Source organism: Amblyraja radiata, chromosome 26, assembly GCF_010909765.2.
Source record: "Amblyraja radiata isolate CabotCenter1 chromosome 26, sAmbRad1.1.pri, whole genome shotgun sequence".
Lineage (NCBI taxonomy): Eukaryota > Metazoa > Chordata > Chondrichthyes > Rajiformes > Rajidae > Amblyraja > Amblyraja radiata.
In genome coordinates this window covers 9324610-9337055 of record NC_045981.1, presented here as the reverse complement: position 1 = coordinate 9337055, position 12446 = coordinate 9324610, and the positions used below count along the sequence as shown (strand labels likewise).

General features: G+C 43.4%; 1 protein-coding gene across 2 annotated transcripts in view; it reads left to right on the top strand.

The window, feature by feature from the left end:
- Window positions 1–12446, top strand: part of cep95 (centrosomal protein 95) — a 46864-nt gene that overhangs the window by 17537 nt on the left and 16881 nt on the right. For both annotated transcript variants that reach the window (XM_033044182.1, XM_033044181.1), the window contains exons 11-13: window positions 343–536; window positions 2484–2616; window positions 8770–8884. In XM_033044182.1, coding sequence (XP_032900073.1) covers window positions 343–536; window positions 2484–2616; window positions 8770–8884 — 442 coding nt within the window. The remainder of the gene's footprint in view (window positions 1–342; window positions 537–2483; window positions 2617–8769; window positions 8885–12446) is intronic.

Genomic DNA, 12446 nt, shown 5'->3' with positions numbered 1-12446 from the left:
CTGCATTGTACTGCTGGGGAAAGTAGTAGTAATAGTAGCAGATATGATAGCAGTGCCTAAGAGGCATTTCGACAGGCACTTGATCTGGCATGGAGATGTATAGATAGTGTGTAGTCTGATGGGATTAATTTAATTTGGCATCATGGTCGGCACAGACATGAAGGGCTTGTCCCTGCCCTGTGCTTCTATGTAATTTCTACTGGAAAGGTGATAATGAGGAAGTGAAGACCCCCTGACCCAGCTATGTTCCCTCGATTTTTAAAGCTGGTGAATATGCAAAAGAACAATAGGCCAGCAAACAAAGTAAATGTGATTTGGAAATCTTTCTGCTTGCCCTTGCAGAATTCCAACAGTGTACAGAAACGAGTTGCATTCCAAACGGAACCGGATATCAGAGTTCTGACCATGCAGAGTAAAACCGATCAATGGGATGAGCTGTTGGAAGAAGAAGAGGGGGTGACCAACCAGTGTGAGCATTCGGCTACAAGCAACTCGTGGCGGAATGACATTGGGAATGAAGAAAGTTCCTTTTCAAGGTATATAGACATTTAGAATATGTTTGGAATATATTAGAGTGACAAAGATAAATTGCACTTTACATAATCGCTGATCTTAAAAATACTTAAAGGATTTATTGTTGTGTGGTCATACTTGTGAAATGAGGAAGCTAGGAAGCCAATTTACATACAATACCCCTCAAACGGTCATTCTTACCAAATAATCTATTTTAGCACTGTTGAAACAAGGATCTGCAGGTGCTGGTTTACAAAGCAATGACACGAGATGCTGGAATAACTCAGCGGGTCGGGTAGCATCACTGGAAAACATGGATAGTTGACGTTTCAAGTTGAGACCCTTCTTCAGGACTGCAGCCTGAGGAAGGGCCCTGACCCAAAATGTTGTCTAACCATGTTCTCCAGCATTCTGTGCCTTTGTATCTTTTTGGCACTATTGGTTGAACTTTTTCTGGCCAGGACATCCGGAGAACTAGCTTGTGCTCAAGTGTTCAATAGGGCTGGTGTTGGTGGATGACAAACTGACCAGTGAATGGATACAATCTGGTGTCCTTTCCCACCTGTTACAGTTTTATTGTGTGTTCTTTATTATTGTACTGCTGCTGACAACCCAAATTTCCACCAACCCTGGTTGTGTGGCAATAAATTATATCTATCTATCTAGAGTCTCCGGAATTATCCCATACTTGCTGTCGTCTGGCCAAACTGACTGCCTTTTCATTCTTCCACATGCATGCTAAACTCCAAGCTAACTGTCTAAAATTCAAGGACAATAGACTTGGTGTTTCCATGCTGCATCTCTAAATTAAACAAAAACAAACTGTTGCTTCCTTAATTGAACGTCTCATCTGAATCTGATAATCACACAACCCTTGCTCAATTACTCCAGGATACGCCTCGCCTGCAGCTCAAAGTATTACAACATTAACGATGTATTAGTCACTAAACCATAGTCAACGTTTAATTGTACTCCTTAACGTCAGCTCCTTTTAATCATTATTTAATTAATGCTAAGTAGGCGGTGAAGAAATGGGTGGTAGTCAGGATTATACCTGGACTTGTATCTCTGTTGCCAACTCCAGTCACGATTGTAAAACAAAGTCTGACTCCTGTTGATGGTTTTGAAGACAATGAGAGAGGATGAGTTTTAACTTCCTGTATATGTGTGTGTGTGCAGTGCACAAAGCTCTTTGTATTTGCTCACTTGTTTTGAAGGTTGCATACAAGTGGCTGGATGGAGGCTTTTGCACTAACTGGTGTTGCATTAAAACATCAAGACGCTTAGTCCTCCACATTCAATGTGGATGTGATACTGATGGTGTGTAAAATTAAAGCCATGCAAATGTTAGCCTGATTAAAACATTTTTGCCAAAAATGTCATAAGGAATAGGAGTAGAATTAGGCAATAGGTGCAGGAGTAGGCCATTCGGCCCTTCAAGCCAGCACCACCATTCAATGTGATCATGGCTGATCATCCACAATCAGTACCCCGTTCTTGCCTTCTCCCCATATCCCCTGACTCCACTATCTTCAAGAGCCCTATCTAGCTCTCTCCTGAAAGTATTCAGAGTACCGGCCTCCACCACCCTCTGAGGCAGAGAATTCCACAGACTCACAACTCTCGGTGTGAAAAAGTGTTTCCTCCTCTATTCTAAATGCCTTGCCCCTTATTCTTAAACTGTGGCCCCTGGTTCTGAACTCCCCCAACATCGGGAATGTTGGACCATTCGGCCCATCAAGTCTACTCTGCTATTCAATCATGGCTGATCTATCTCCCTCCTAACCCCATTCACCTGCCTTCTCCCCATAACCTCTGACACCCGTACTAATTAAGAATGTCAGGTGTCAAGTGGCAGTTAGATTTTTAAGGCTGCTCCTTTGTTTAAAATTAATTCTGAGCTTATATGAAAATGCTATTGCCTAGAGGTATTAAAGACAAATATATGAACATCTTTTTATCTTTTGTAGTAAAATTGAAAGTCAAAGGGTTTCAGTTCGAGATGAACCTCTTTCTCACCGAAGAGCCCAGAACATTCTTGCAGAAGAGGAACTACATGAGATGTCTGCGAAGCTGTCTCAGAAACTGCATCAACTCGATACGGTAACGTTTGTGGCAATTCCTGCAATTAGTGACTAGTCAGATTTAAAAAATGTTGGATGTTTGCTGAAGTATTGAGTCCCTTGGCAAGTTCTGGTCATTTTGAGATTGGTCATCGCTGGAATGTTCAATTGCAGGCGTTACCCAATGAAAGCTTTGCTGTGTTTATAGTTATGCTCTTTATTGCCTATGTCTGTTACTAATCTTTAGAGATTTGTTTACAAGTCATTTTTTTTTTTTAATTTAAAAAAAGAGTTGGCCAAACAATTTTATTTTTATAAGATTATTGGTTTAATAAATGGAAACATTTATTTATCTTTACAAATTGTTTCGGGGAAAGCCTTTTCAGAAAACTATTTTAGATGGTTTAGAGGCGGTTTATTAAAATGGGGCCGCAGTTACATGGAAAGACCAGGAATGATGGTGACCAGATGAGAAAAAAAAAGACAACGGTGATTAATGAGGCTGTGATAAAATAACCAGAAGAAATTTGAACAGTCAGCGTTAAGCAGAGAACACTGATATCAAGGTTGTTTTAAATTTTTTAAAAAAAGAAGAAAAGAATTGTGGTTGTGTCGATAGTGAGGAGGATTGGTCACTCATTACAAATTTCACTGCGCCTTAACTGGTACATGTGACAATAAACTGACCTTGATATTGATTAACTGGTAATTTATCAGATGGAATTCATCTTTGAAAGTGTGAGGTGATGGATTTTAGGATTTCAGGTTATGAAAATAATAACATCTGCCAAGCTTTGTCCTGATCCCCCTCTCTTCCTGGTTTCTTCCCTGAGTCCCATCTTTCTGTTTTGTCCCTTCCCTCTGGCATTGCATTTCACTCCTCTTTGATTAGTATGGGTGTCGGAGGTTATGGCAAGAAGGCAGGAGGTTAGGAGGGAAAGATAGACTTGATGGGCTGAATGGCCTAATTCTACGCTTCCTTATGACCTCGTCACTCCTATCTGATAACCTCTGTCTCAATTTCACCTCTAGCTGTTGTCACTTATGGGCCTGTCCCACTTAGGCGATTTTTCAGTGGACTGCCGGCGACTGTCAAGTTGCCGGCAGTCACCTGAAACCGGCAACTGGAACGGCAACTGCAGACACACACAGACACAAGGCGGGGGCCAGGGCAAGCAGGGGGAGTGCTGTCTGAAATTCCAAGGTGATACAGACACACACCGCGATGAACAGGAAGGTTGGCGCTGTAATTCAGATGGCTAGTACAGTAAACAGCAAGTCCTTTAAAAGAGGGAGGGGGCGAAGGAGTGGAGACAACTGTTAAGAAGCCAGACAACATACAAGAAGCCAGAGATATACAGCTGTGAAGCTCAGCGGACATTTAACATTACCAGTCGGTTATCTTTGGTTTTGAAGACCACTGCTTTTTATTTATTTATTTATTTTCCCCCCAATGAGCCAATGAAATTCACCGGTCAGCACTGGCTACAACCTACGAGAACCTAAGAGAACCTTCGACCACCTGGCGACCCACCTACGGCTCGAGAACTCTCGCTACTCTCCATGGCGGCTTCATTCTAGTCGCCGCTAATTTTTCAACATGTTGAAAATTTCTCGGCGACCATAATGAGGCCGCAACAAGTTACCAGAATGCGGGAAATCCTCACGACTATGAAGGTGACTCCCCAGCAACCACCCGCGAACATGTGGCGACTGCAAAATCTCCTGCAGTTGCCTAAAAAGTCGCCTGAGTAGGACAGGCCCATCACTCTACCCATCTGCCTATCACAACCCCCTTTGCACCTATCCACCTATCGCTTGCCAAGCTTTGCTCCTCCACGTACTATTTTCCATTTTTCACCCCACTACATTGGTCTGGAGAAGGGTCCCAGCCTGAAATTTTGCTTGTCCCATCTCTCTGCAGATGCAGCCTGACTCACTGAGACTTGTGTTATGGAAAGCTGGTGACATTGCAGCCAATTTACACACCGCTTAACAATTTGATGACCTGCTAAATGCTTTTGTGCTGTGGATAAAGGGATAAATATTGTCCTAGCTGCTCTAACATAAGCAGAAAAAGCTGACAAAATTGGCATGCAAGGCAACATTGATCGTTTCCAGTTGACCTTTTGTCAGAATTGGGAACATTTTAGAAAGCACATCAGTTTTAAGTAGCTGAGAAAGAGGAAATGTGGGCCGAGCAAAGGGAATGACTGGTAGGGTGGAGACCAGAGTAAATGGATTAGGAGGAGGAAGAGAGGAATGTAGAGAGAGAGAGATAGAGAGAGGTGGGTTTTTTAAGCCAATATGTAGAGGAACCGACTAGAGGGCAGGCCATCCTAGACTGGGCATTGTGTAATGAGGTTGGATTAGTTAGCGATCTTGTTGTGCAAGGCCCATTGGGCAACGGTCACCATTTATATGGTGGAATTCTGCATTAGGATGCTGAGTGACACTGTTAATTCAGAGACTAGGGTCCTGAACATAAAGAAAGGAGACTTTGAAGGTATGAGACAGGAATTGGCTAGAATAGACTGGCAAATTACACTTAAAGTGTTGATGGTGGAAATGCAATGGCAAAGATTTAAAGACGGCAAGGATGAACTCCCAAAATTAATCATCCCTGAGGGAGCGCAGCGTAGGTTTACAAGGTTAATTCCCGGGATGGCGGGACTGTCATATACTGAGAGAATGGAGCAGCTGGGCTTGTACACTCTGGAGTTTAGAAGGATGAGAGGGCATCTCATTGAAACATATAAGATTGTTAAGGGCTTGGACACATTAGAGGCAGGAAACGTGTTCCTGATGTTGGGGGAGTCCAGAACCAGGGGCCACAGTTTAAGAAAAAGGAGTAAGCCATTTAGAACGGAGACGAGAAACACTTTTTCTCACAGAGAGTGGCGAGTCTGTGGAATTCTCTGCCTCAGAGGGCTGTGGAGGCAGGTTCTCTGGATGCTTTCAAGAGAGAGCTAGATAGGGCTCTTAAAAATAGCGGCGTCGGGGGATATGGGGAGAAGGCAGGAATGGGGTACTGATTGGGGATGATCAGCCATGATCACAATGAATGGCGGTGCTGGCTCGAAGGGCCAAATGGCCTACTCCTGCACCTATTGTCCATTGACGAAAAAATAAAACTGTGAAGGCGGCTCAACCGTGGCTCACGAGGGAAATCAAGGATAGTATTAAATCCAAGGAAGAGGCATATAAATTGGCCAGAGGAAGCGACAAACTGGAATACTGGGAGAAATTTGGAATTCAACAGAGGAGGACCAAAGGGTTAATTAAGAGGGGGGGGGGGGAAAGAGCATGAAAGAAAGCTTGCGGGGAATATAAAAACTGACTAAAAGCTTCTTTAGATATGGAAAAAGATTAGGGAAGACAAATGTAGGTACCTTGCAATCGGAGGCAGGGGAATCTACAATGGGAAACGGGGAAATGGCAGAACAGTTAAAAGAGTACTTTGTTTGTGCCTTCCTCAGTGAAGACAGAACCAATGTCCCAGAAATACTAGGGGACTGAGGATCTAGTGGGAGGGAGGAGCTGAAGGGAATCCACATTAGTCAAGAAATGGTGTTGTGTAAACTGTTGGGACTGAACGCAGATAAATCCCCAGGGCCTGATGGTCTGCATCACAGAGTACCCTAGAAATTGTGGATGCATTGGTGATAATTTTCCAATGTTCTTTTGACTCTGGATCAGTTCCTGTGGACTGGAGGGTAGCTAGTGTAACCCCACTTTTGAAGAAAGGAGAGAGAGAGAAAACGGGGAATTATAGACCAGTTAGCCTTACATTGGTAGTGGGGAAGTTGCTCGAGTCGATTATTAAAGATGCAATAGCAGCGCATTTGAAAAGCAGTGACAGGATTGGTCAAAGTCAGCATGGATTTGAGAAGGGGAAATCATGCTTGATAAATCTTCTGGAATTTATTGAGGATGTAACAAGTAGAATAGAGAAGGGAGAGCCAGTGGATGTGGTGTATCTGGACTTTCATAAAGCCTTTGACAAGGTCCCACACAAGAGATTGGTGTGCAAAATGAGAGCACATGGTATTGGGGGTAGGGTACTGACATGGATAGAAAACTGGTTGGCAGACAAAGCAAAGAGTAGGAATTTACAAGTCCTTGTCTACAAAGCCCTCAATGGGCTTGCCTCCTCCTACATTAAAAGTCTTCTCACCCACCACTCCACCTCCAGGTCCCTCAGATCGGCCGACTTGGGGCTGCTGAATATCCCGCGGTCTAGGCATAAGCTTGGGGGCGACCGCGCCTTTGCGGTTGCAGCTCCTAGACTGTGGAACAGCATCCCCCTTCCCATCAGAACTGCCCCCTCCATCGACTCCTTTAAGTCAAGACTAAAATCTTATCTATACTCCCAAGCCTTTACTGACGTCCACTGAGCGAGGGTTATATGTATATATGTATGTAGTTTGTTTGTTTATACTATTCTTATAACAAATGTAAAGCACTTTGGCCAACGAGAGTTGTTTTTTAAATGTGCTATATAAATAAATGTGACTTGACTTGACTTGTCAGAATGGCAGGCAGTGACTCGTGGGGTGCCGCAAGGCTCTGTGCTGGGACCCCAATTATTTACAATATATATTAACGATTTAGATGAAGGAATTAAATGTAACATCTCCAAGTTTGCGGATGACACAAAGCTGGGTGGCAGTGTGAGCTGCGAGGAGGATGCTATGAGGCTGCAGAATGACTTGGATAGGTAGGTTGGGTGAGTGAGCAGATGCATGGCAGATGCAGTATAATGTGGATAAATGTGACTTTGGTGGCAAGAACAGGAAGACAGATTATTATCTGAATGGTGTCAGATTAGGAAAAATGGAGGTGCAACGAGACCTGGGTGTGCTTGCACATCAGTCACTGAAAGTAAGCATGCAGATACGGCAAGTTCAAGTTCCAGTTCAAGTGAGTTTATTGTCATGTGTCCCTGTAGAGGACAATGAAATTCTTGCTTTGCTTCAGCACGCAGAACATAGTAGGCATTTACTACAGAACAGATAAGTGTGTCCATATACCATAATATAAATATATACACACATGAATAAATAAACTGATAAAGTGCAAATAACAGAAAATGGGTTATTAATAATCAGAGTTTTGTCCGAGCCAGGTTTAATAGCCTGATGGCTATTAAATGGCAGTGAAGAAAACTAATGGCATGTTGGCCTTCATTGTGAGAGGATTTGAGTTTAGGAGCAAGGATACCTACTGCGATTGTACAAAGCCCTGGACTGCACCTGGAGTATTGTGTGCAATTTTGGTCTCCTAATTTGAGGAAGGACATTATTGTTTTTGAGGGAGTGCAGCATAGGTTCACCAGCTTAATTCCTGGGATGGTGGGACTGACATATGATGAAAGAATGGGTTGTCTGGGCTTGTATTCACTGGAATTTAGAAGGATGAGAGGGCATCTTATTGAAACGTATAAAATTCTTAAAGGATTGGACATGCTAGATGCAGGAAAAATGTTCCCGATGTTGGGGAGTGCAGAACCAGGCATCACAGTATAAGAATAAGGGGTAGGCCATTTAGGACTGAGATGAGGAAAAACTTTTTCACTGAGAATTGTGAACCTGTGGAATTCTTTGCCACAGAAGGCAGTGGAAGCCAATTCAAGAGGGAGTTAGATTTAGCTATTGGGGCTAAAGGAATCGAGGGATATGGGGGGGGGAGGGGGGGTGAGAATCAGGAACTGGGTACGGATTTTAGATGATCAGCCATGATCATATTGAATGGTGGTGCTGACTCCTAGGGCTGAATGGCCGACTCCTGAACCTATGTTTCTATGAGAGAGGGTGGTGATGGCCTGTTAATGGCACCCAATTTGTCTGGAGGGGTTGAAACATTAGCAGGTTTGTGGAGAAACAAAACTAAGCTGACAAAACTGTAATCTCGAGGTATCCTACACAGCTGCCGGAAGTCTGAAACCAAGGAGAATGATGGGCAAGATCAACAAGTCTTGAGGCAACTTTGGATGAAGGAAAAACTGCTTTAGCATTGCAGATCAATGTTTGCATCTGTCCACACATACCGTCTGACTTGCTGACTAATTCCAGTTGATTTCAGCTTTGTGATATCTGCAGTGGTTTCTTGCTTAAGGTTCATGCCAACGCTTGTTTTCAAATGAATCATAGTGAGAATTGATAATTATCTGACGCGTCTTATCTGCTTACAGATTCTGAAACGAGCCCTGAATGACAAGAGTGAAGCTCGTGATTTTAAAGAAGAGGATAAATTATCTCAGCACAGTGATAGCATCACAGAATATAGAAGAGTCCACCGTTTACCAGGTATGAAACGCACTTCATGGCTTCAGACCTGCAAAACAGCAGTTCTTAAAAATCGTCCAGGCCCATGCTGGCAGGTCTAGAGAATAGAGTGCTGAATCCAGGTTATGTGATGCTACACAAGAGATATTGCTAATCCATGTGAACTTTAACATGGATAAAATAGTCACATTATTTACATGCACACCTAATTCTTATTACATTTAATCTCTGTGCAAACTGTTTAAACCCTCAATTTACTCATGCTTATCCATCTCGTCCTTCAATATTTCCAAGTAATACATTTCATTTCCTAAAATGATATTTGAATGGTTATGGGGAGAAGGCAGGAGAATGGGCTTAAGAGGGAATGCTAGATCAGCCATGATTGAATGGCAGAGTGCACTTGATGGGCCGAATGGCCTAACCCTGTTCCTAGAACACGTGAAGCCATTCCTCCCAGAGTCCGTATCAGACTTGTATATGGCACTAGTTTTGGTATCCTCCAGCGTTAACTGCTTGTGTGTCATTCCTCTCTGACTTGTGACAAAGGGTTTCCTGAAATGGCAGCACTGTTTCCCTTCCCGCAGGTGCTGCCCGACCACCTGAGTATTTCCAGCATTTTCTGTTTTGATTTCATTCCCCTCCTTCACAGTTTTAGATTTTTCACAGATGTCTCCAAAAGGATTCTTGCTAGTTCAATTCAGCATGTTCACTTTTAAATGTAGCATATTAGTAACCATAAGCAAGGATTCAATGTTGACCTGCTGAGTTCCACCAGCACATTGTTTTGCGCAAGATTCCAGCATCTGCAGTTTCTTGTGTCCCACGTCTCCAATCTGCATTGTTTGTTCTGCAACTGCTTTAAGGCAGCTGTTATCATTGACACTCACAAAACAACAAATCCTATTTAAAAATAAAGTCATGTAAAATAATAGACCTCAGCTAACTAGCGAGGAGAGAGGAGAACGCCTGTGGTGTTTAAAAAAAATATATATATACTTTACCGTTTAATTCTGCCATTAACAAAATACTTTGTAATATTTTTAGGCAGGAATAGTTGCATAATTATAATTTTATGCATTAAGAACGGATTTGAAAATTTGATCTTCCATAAATTCAGTTCCACAGTGTAACTGGTATAGGTATGCCCTGCACTGCCACAGAAATGCTCAATATACTCTTTAATGTCACTTGTATAAAATACAGCTCCATATTTGAGACCAGCACAGACAATTCACACACAAGCAAGACACAAATGCTGGAGTAACTCAACGGGTCAGGCAGCATCTCTGGAGGAAATGAACAGGTGATGTTTAGGGTCGGAACCCTTCGGGTCTGAAGAAAGGTTTCCATCTGAAACGTCATCTATTCTTTTCCTCCAGTGATGCTGCCTGACCTGCTGAGCTACTCCAGCATTGTGTATCTATCTTCGGTATAAACCAGCATCTGCAGTTCCTGCCTTTACTGCAGGACTGAGACTAACATTAAAGCGGACCAGCATTCCCAGCCTGCTGCTGTCAAATCCAAGGCTATATTCTGACGGACCCTGTTTGAGAATTTTTAAGATGTGAGATAAGAAGCAACAGACAAATCCACTTGAGGACACAGCGTGTCAGGGAGCATTTCTTCTCATCTTCCACAACTCTATTTGAAATGGTGGAGGTAGGTTTTTTATGTGCAAAGTCTGTTCTATTGTGCTCGCTGTCTTGCACGATAGAACATTGCTGTTAGTTGGCCTTGCACAAAACCGGGGCAGACTGCCACACAGCTTTCGCATGCAATGCTTTTTTAGGCAGTGTAGTAAGGTTCTAATCGGTATGTCTTTTGTGGGTAAGGAGGAGTATGACGCCCGTACTTAGGAGTATAAAGCTATAAGTAAGTGACATTCCCTGCAAAAAAACGGCTGAAATTCATTGACAGTTGGTGGAATGATTCTTGAACTCATTGCCAACGCCCTGCTCTATGCGGAGATTCCACCTCTGACTGTGAAGATCGGGTGGAGAAGGATGAGGCCCGCTGGTCACTGCCACCGCCACCCAGAAATGCCCGCAAATACGGTTGTGCTGTGGGAACCCACCCGTGTGACCCGGGACGGCTAATCAAGACGATGCTGAAGATATTGACGGAAGACGCATGTGTAGAGACAAGAGGAGCTTGCCAGCTGCATGGAGGACCGAGATTTGTGGTGCGTCCGTCACCGTCGGGAACCAGCACCACTGCGTCACTAATGTTTTCAACGATTTAATAATTAAAAGAATAATAATACTGTACATCACTCTCTCCCAGCTCACAACCTGGTTCACTGAGGACCTCTGCTGGTAGTGACTCAGTGTTGCAATTACTGCAGGGTGGAAATACCAGGATCTGGTTTGCCAAGAGAAACACAAAGCACTGGAGTAACTCAGCGGGTCAGGTGTACTGTGCAGGGTGGTAGTTTGCAAATGGACATGGTTATCTTGGCCATTCTGAATTCCCCAGCAGAGATGGTTGGTGGAGGTGTACCAGGAGTCCTGGAATATGTTATGAATGATTAAGGAAGATTTCTACTGGATTGGAGTGTGAATTGGAGCAGATTTGCAGTGGATGGAGCAGGAGGTCCAAGCGGTCGTAACAAACTGCTGCAGCACTTGTACACAGTCGGCACTATAGCCTGGTGCACAATGCTGAAGGAACAACACTGAGCAATACAGCATAGGAACAGGCCCTTTGGTCTACGGTGTCAGTGCTGAACATGATGTCAAGACCAAATCTTATCTGCATGCACATAATCCATATCATTACATTCCCTGCCTATCCATGTGTCTATCTCAAAGTCTCTTAAATGCTGCTCTAATATCTGCTGCCGTCACCACACCTGGCAAAGCAGTCCAGACACCCACCACCCTCTGTTTTAACTTTGTCCCCTTCACCTTCAAGCTATGGCAGTATTTGATATTTCCATCCTGTGGCGAAAAAATTGACTATTCACCTTATCAATGCCTCGCATAATTTTATGTGCTTCTATCAGGACTCCCTCAACCTCTGATGTTCCATAAAAAGAAAAACAAGCCAAGTTTTGTCTAACCCCTCTAATTTATGCTCCCTAATCCAGGCATCATTCTAGTAAACCTCCTCTGCAATCTCTTGAGTGTCCACATCCATCGTCTAGCGGGGCGACCGGAATTGCATGCAATTCTCCAAATATCGTGTTTAAGGTTGTTGATATAGTGCAGCCGATCAGGATGTCTCCTGGAAAAATTCAGCACTTTGAGCTGCATTCATCATTCCTTACCTTACAGTGTAGATGATGGCAGGCCATTGGGGATTTGAGATCTACTGCAAAAACAGCATCTGACCTATTTTTTTGCAGCTTTGGTATTTGTGTGGCTGAGTTAAGATTCTAGTCTGTGGTGATCCTAAAAGTGTGGATGAAAGGCTCTGCATTGGGAATCCCATTGCATGTTATAAAGTGGCGGTTAGACTCTCTTGATGTGGGTAGACCTAGCCTGGCACCGAAAGAAGCCGAACAAGAAACTGAAGGGATATAGGTTTTGTCACTTGTCAGGCCATACCTGCACATTATCAACAAACAGCCCCATCTCCT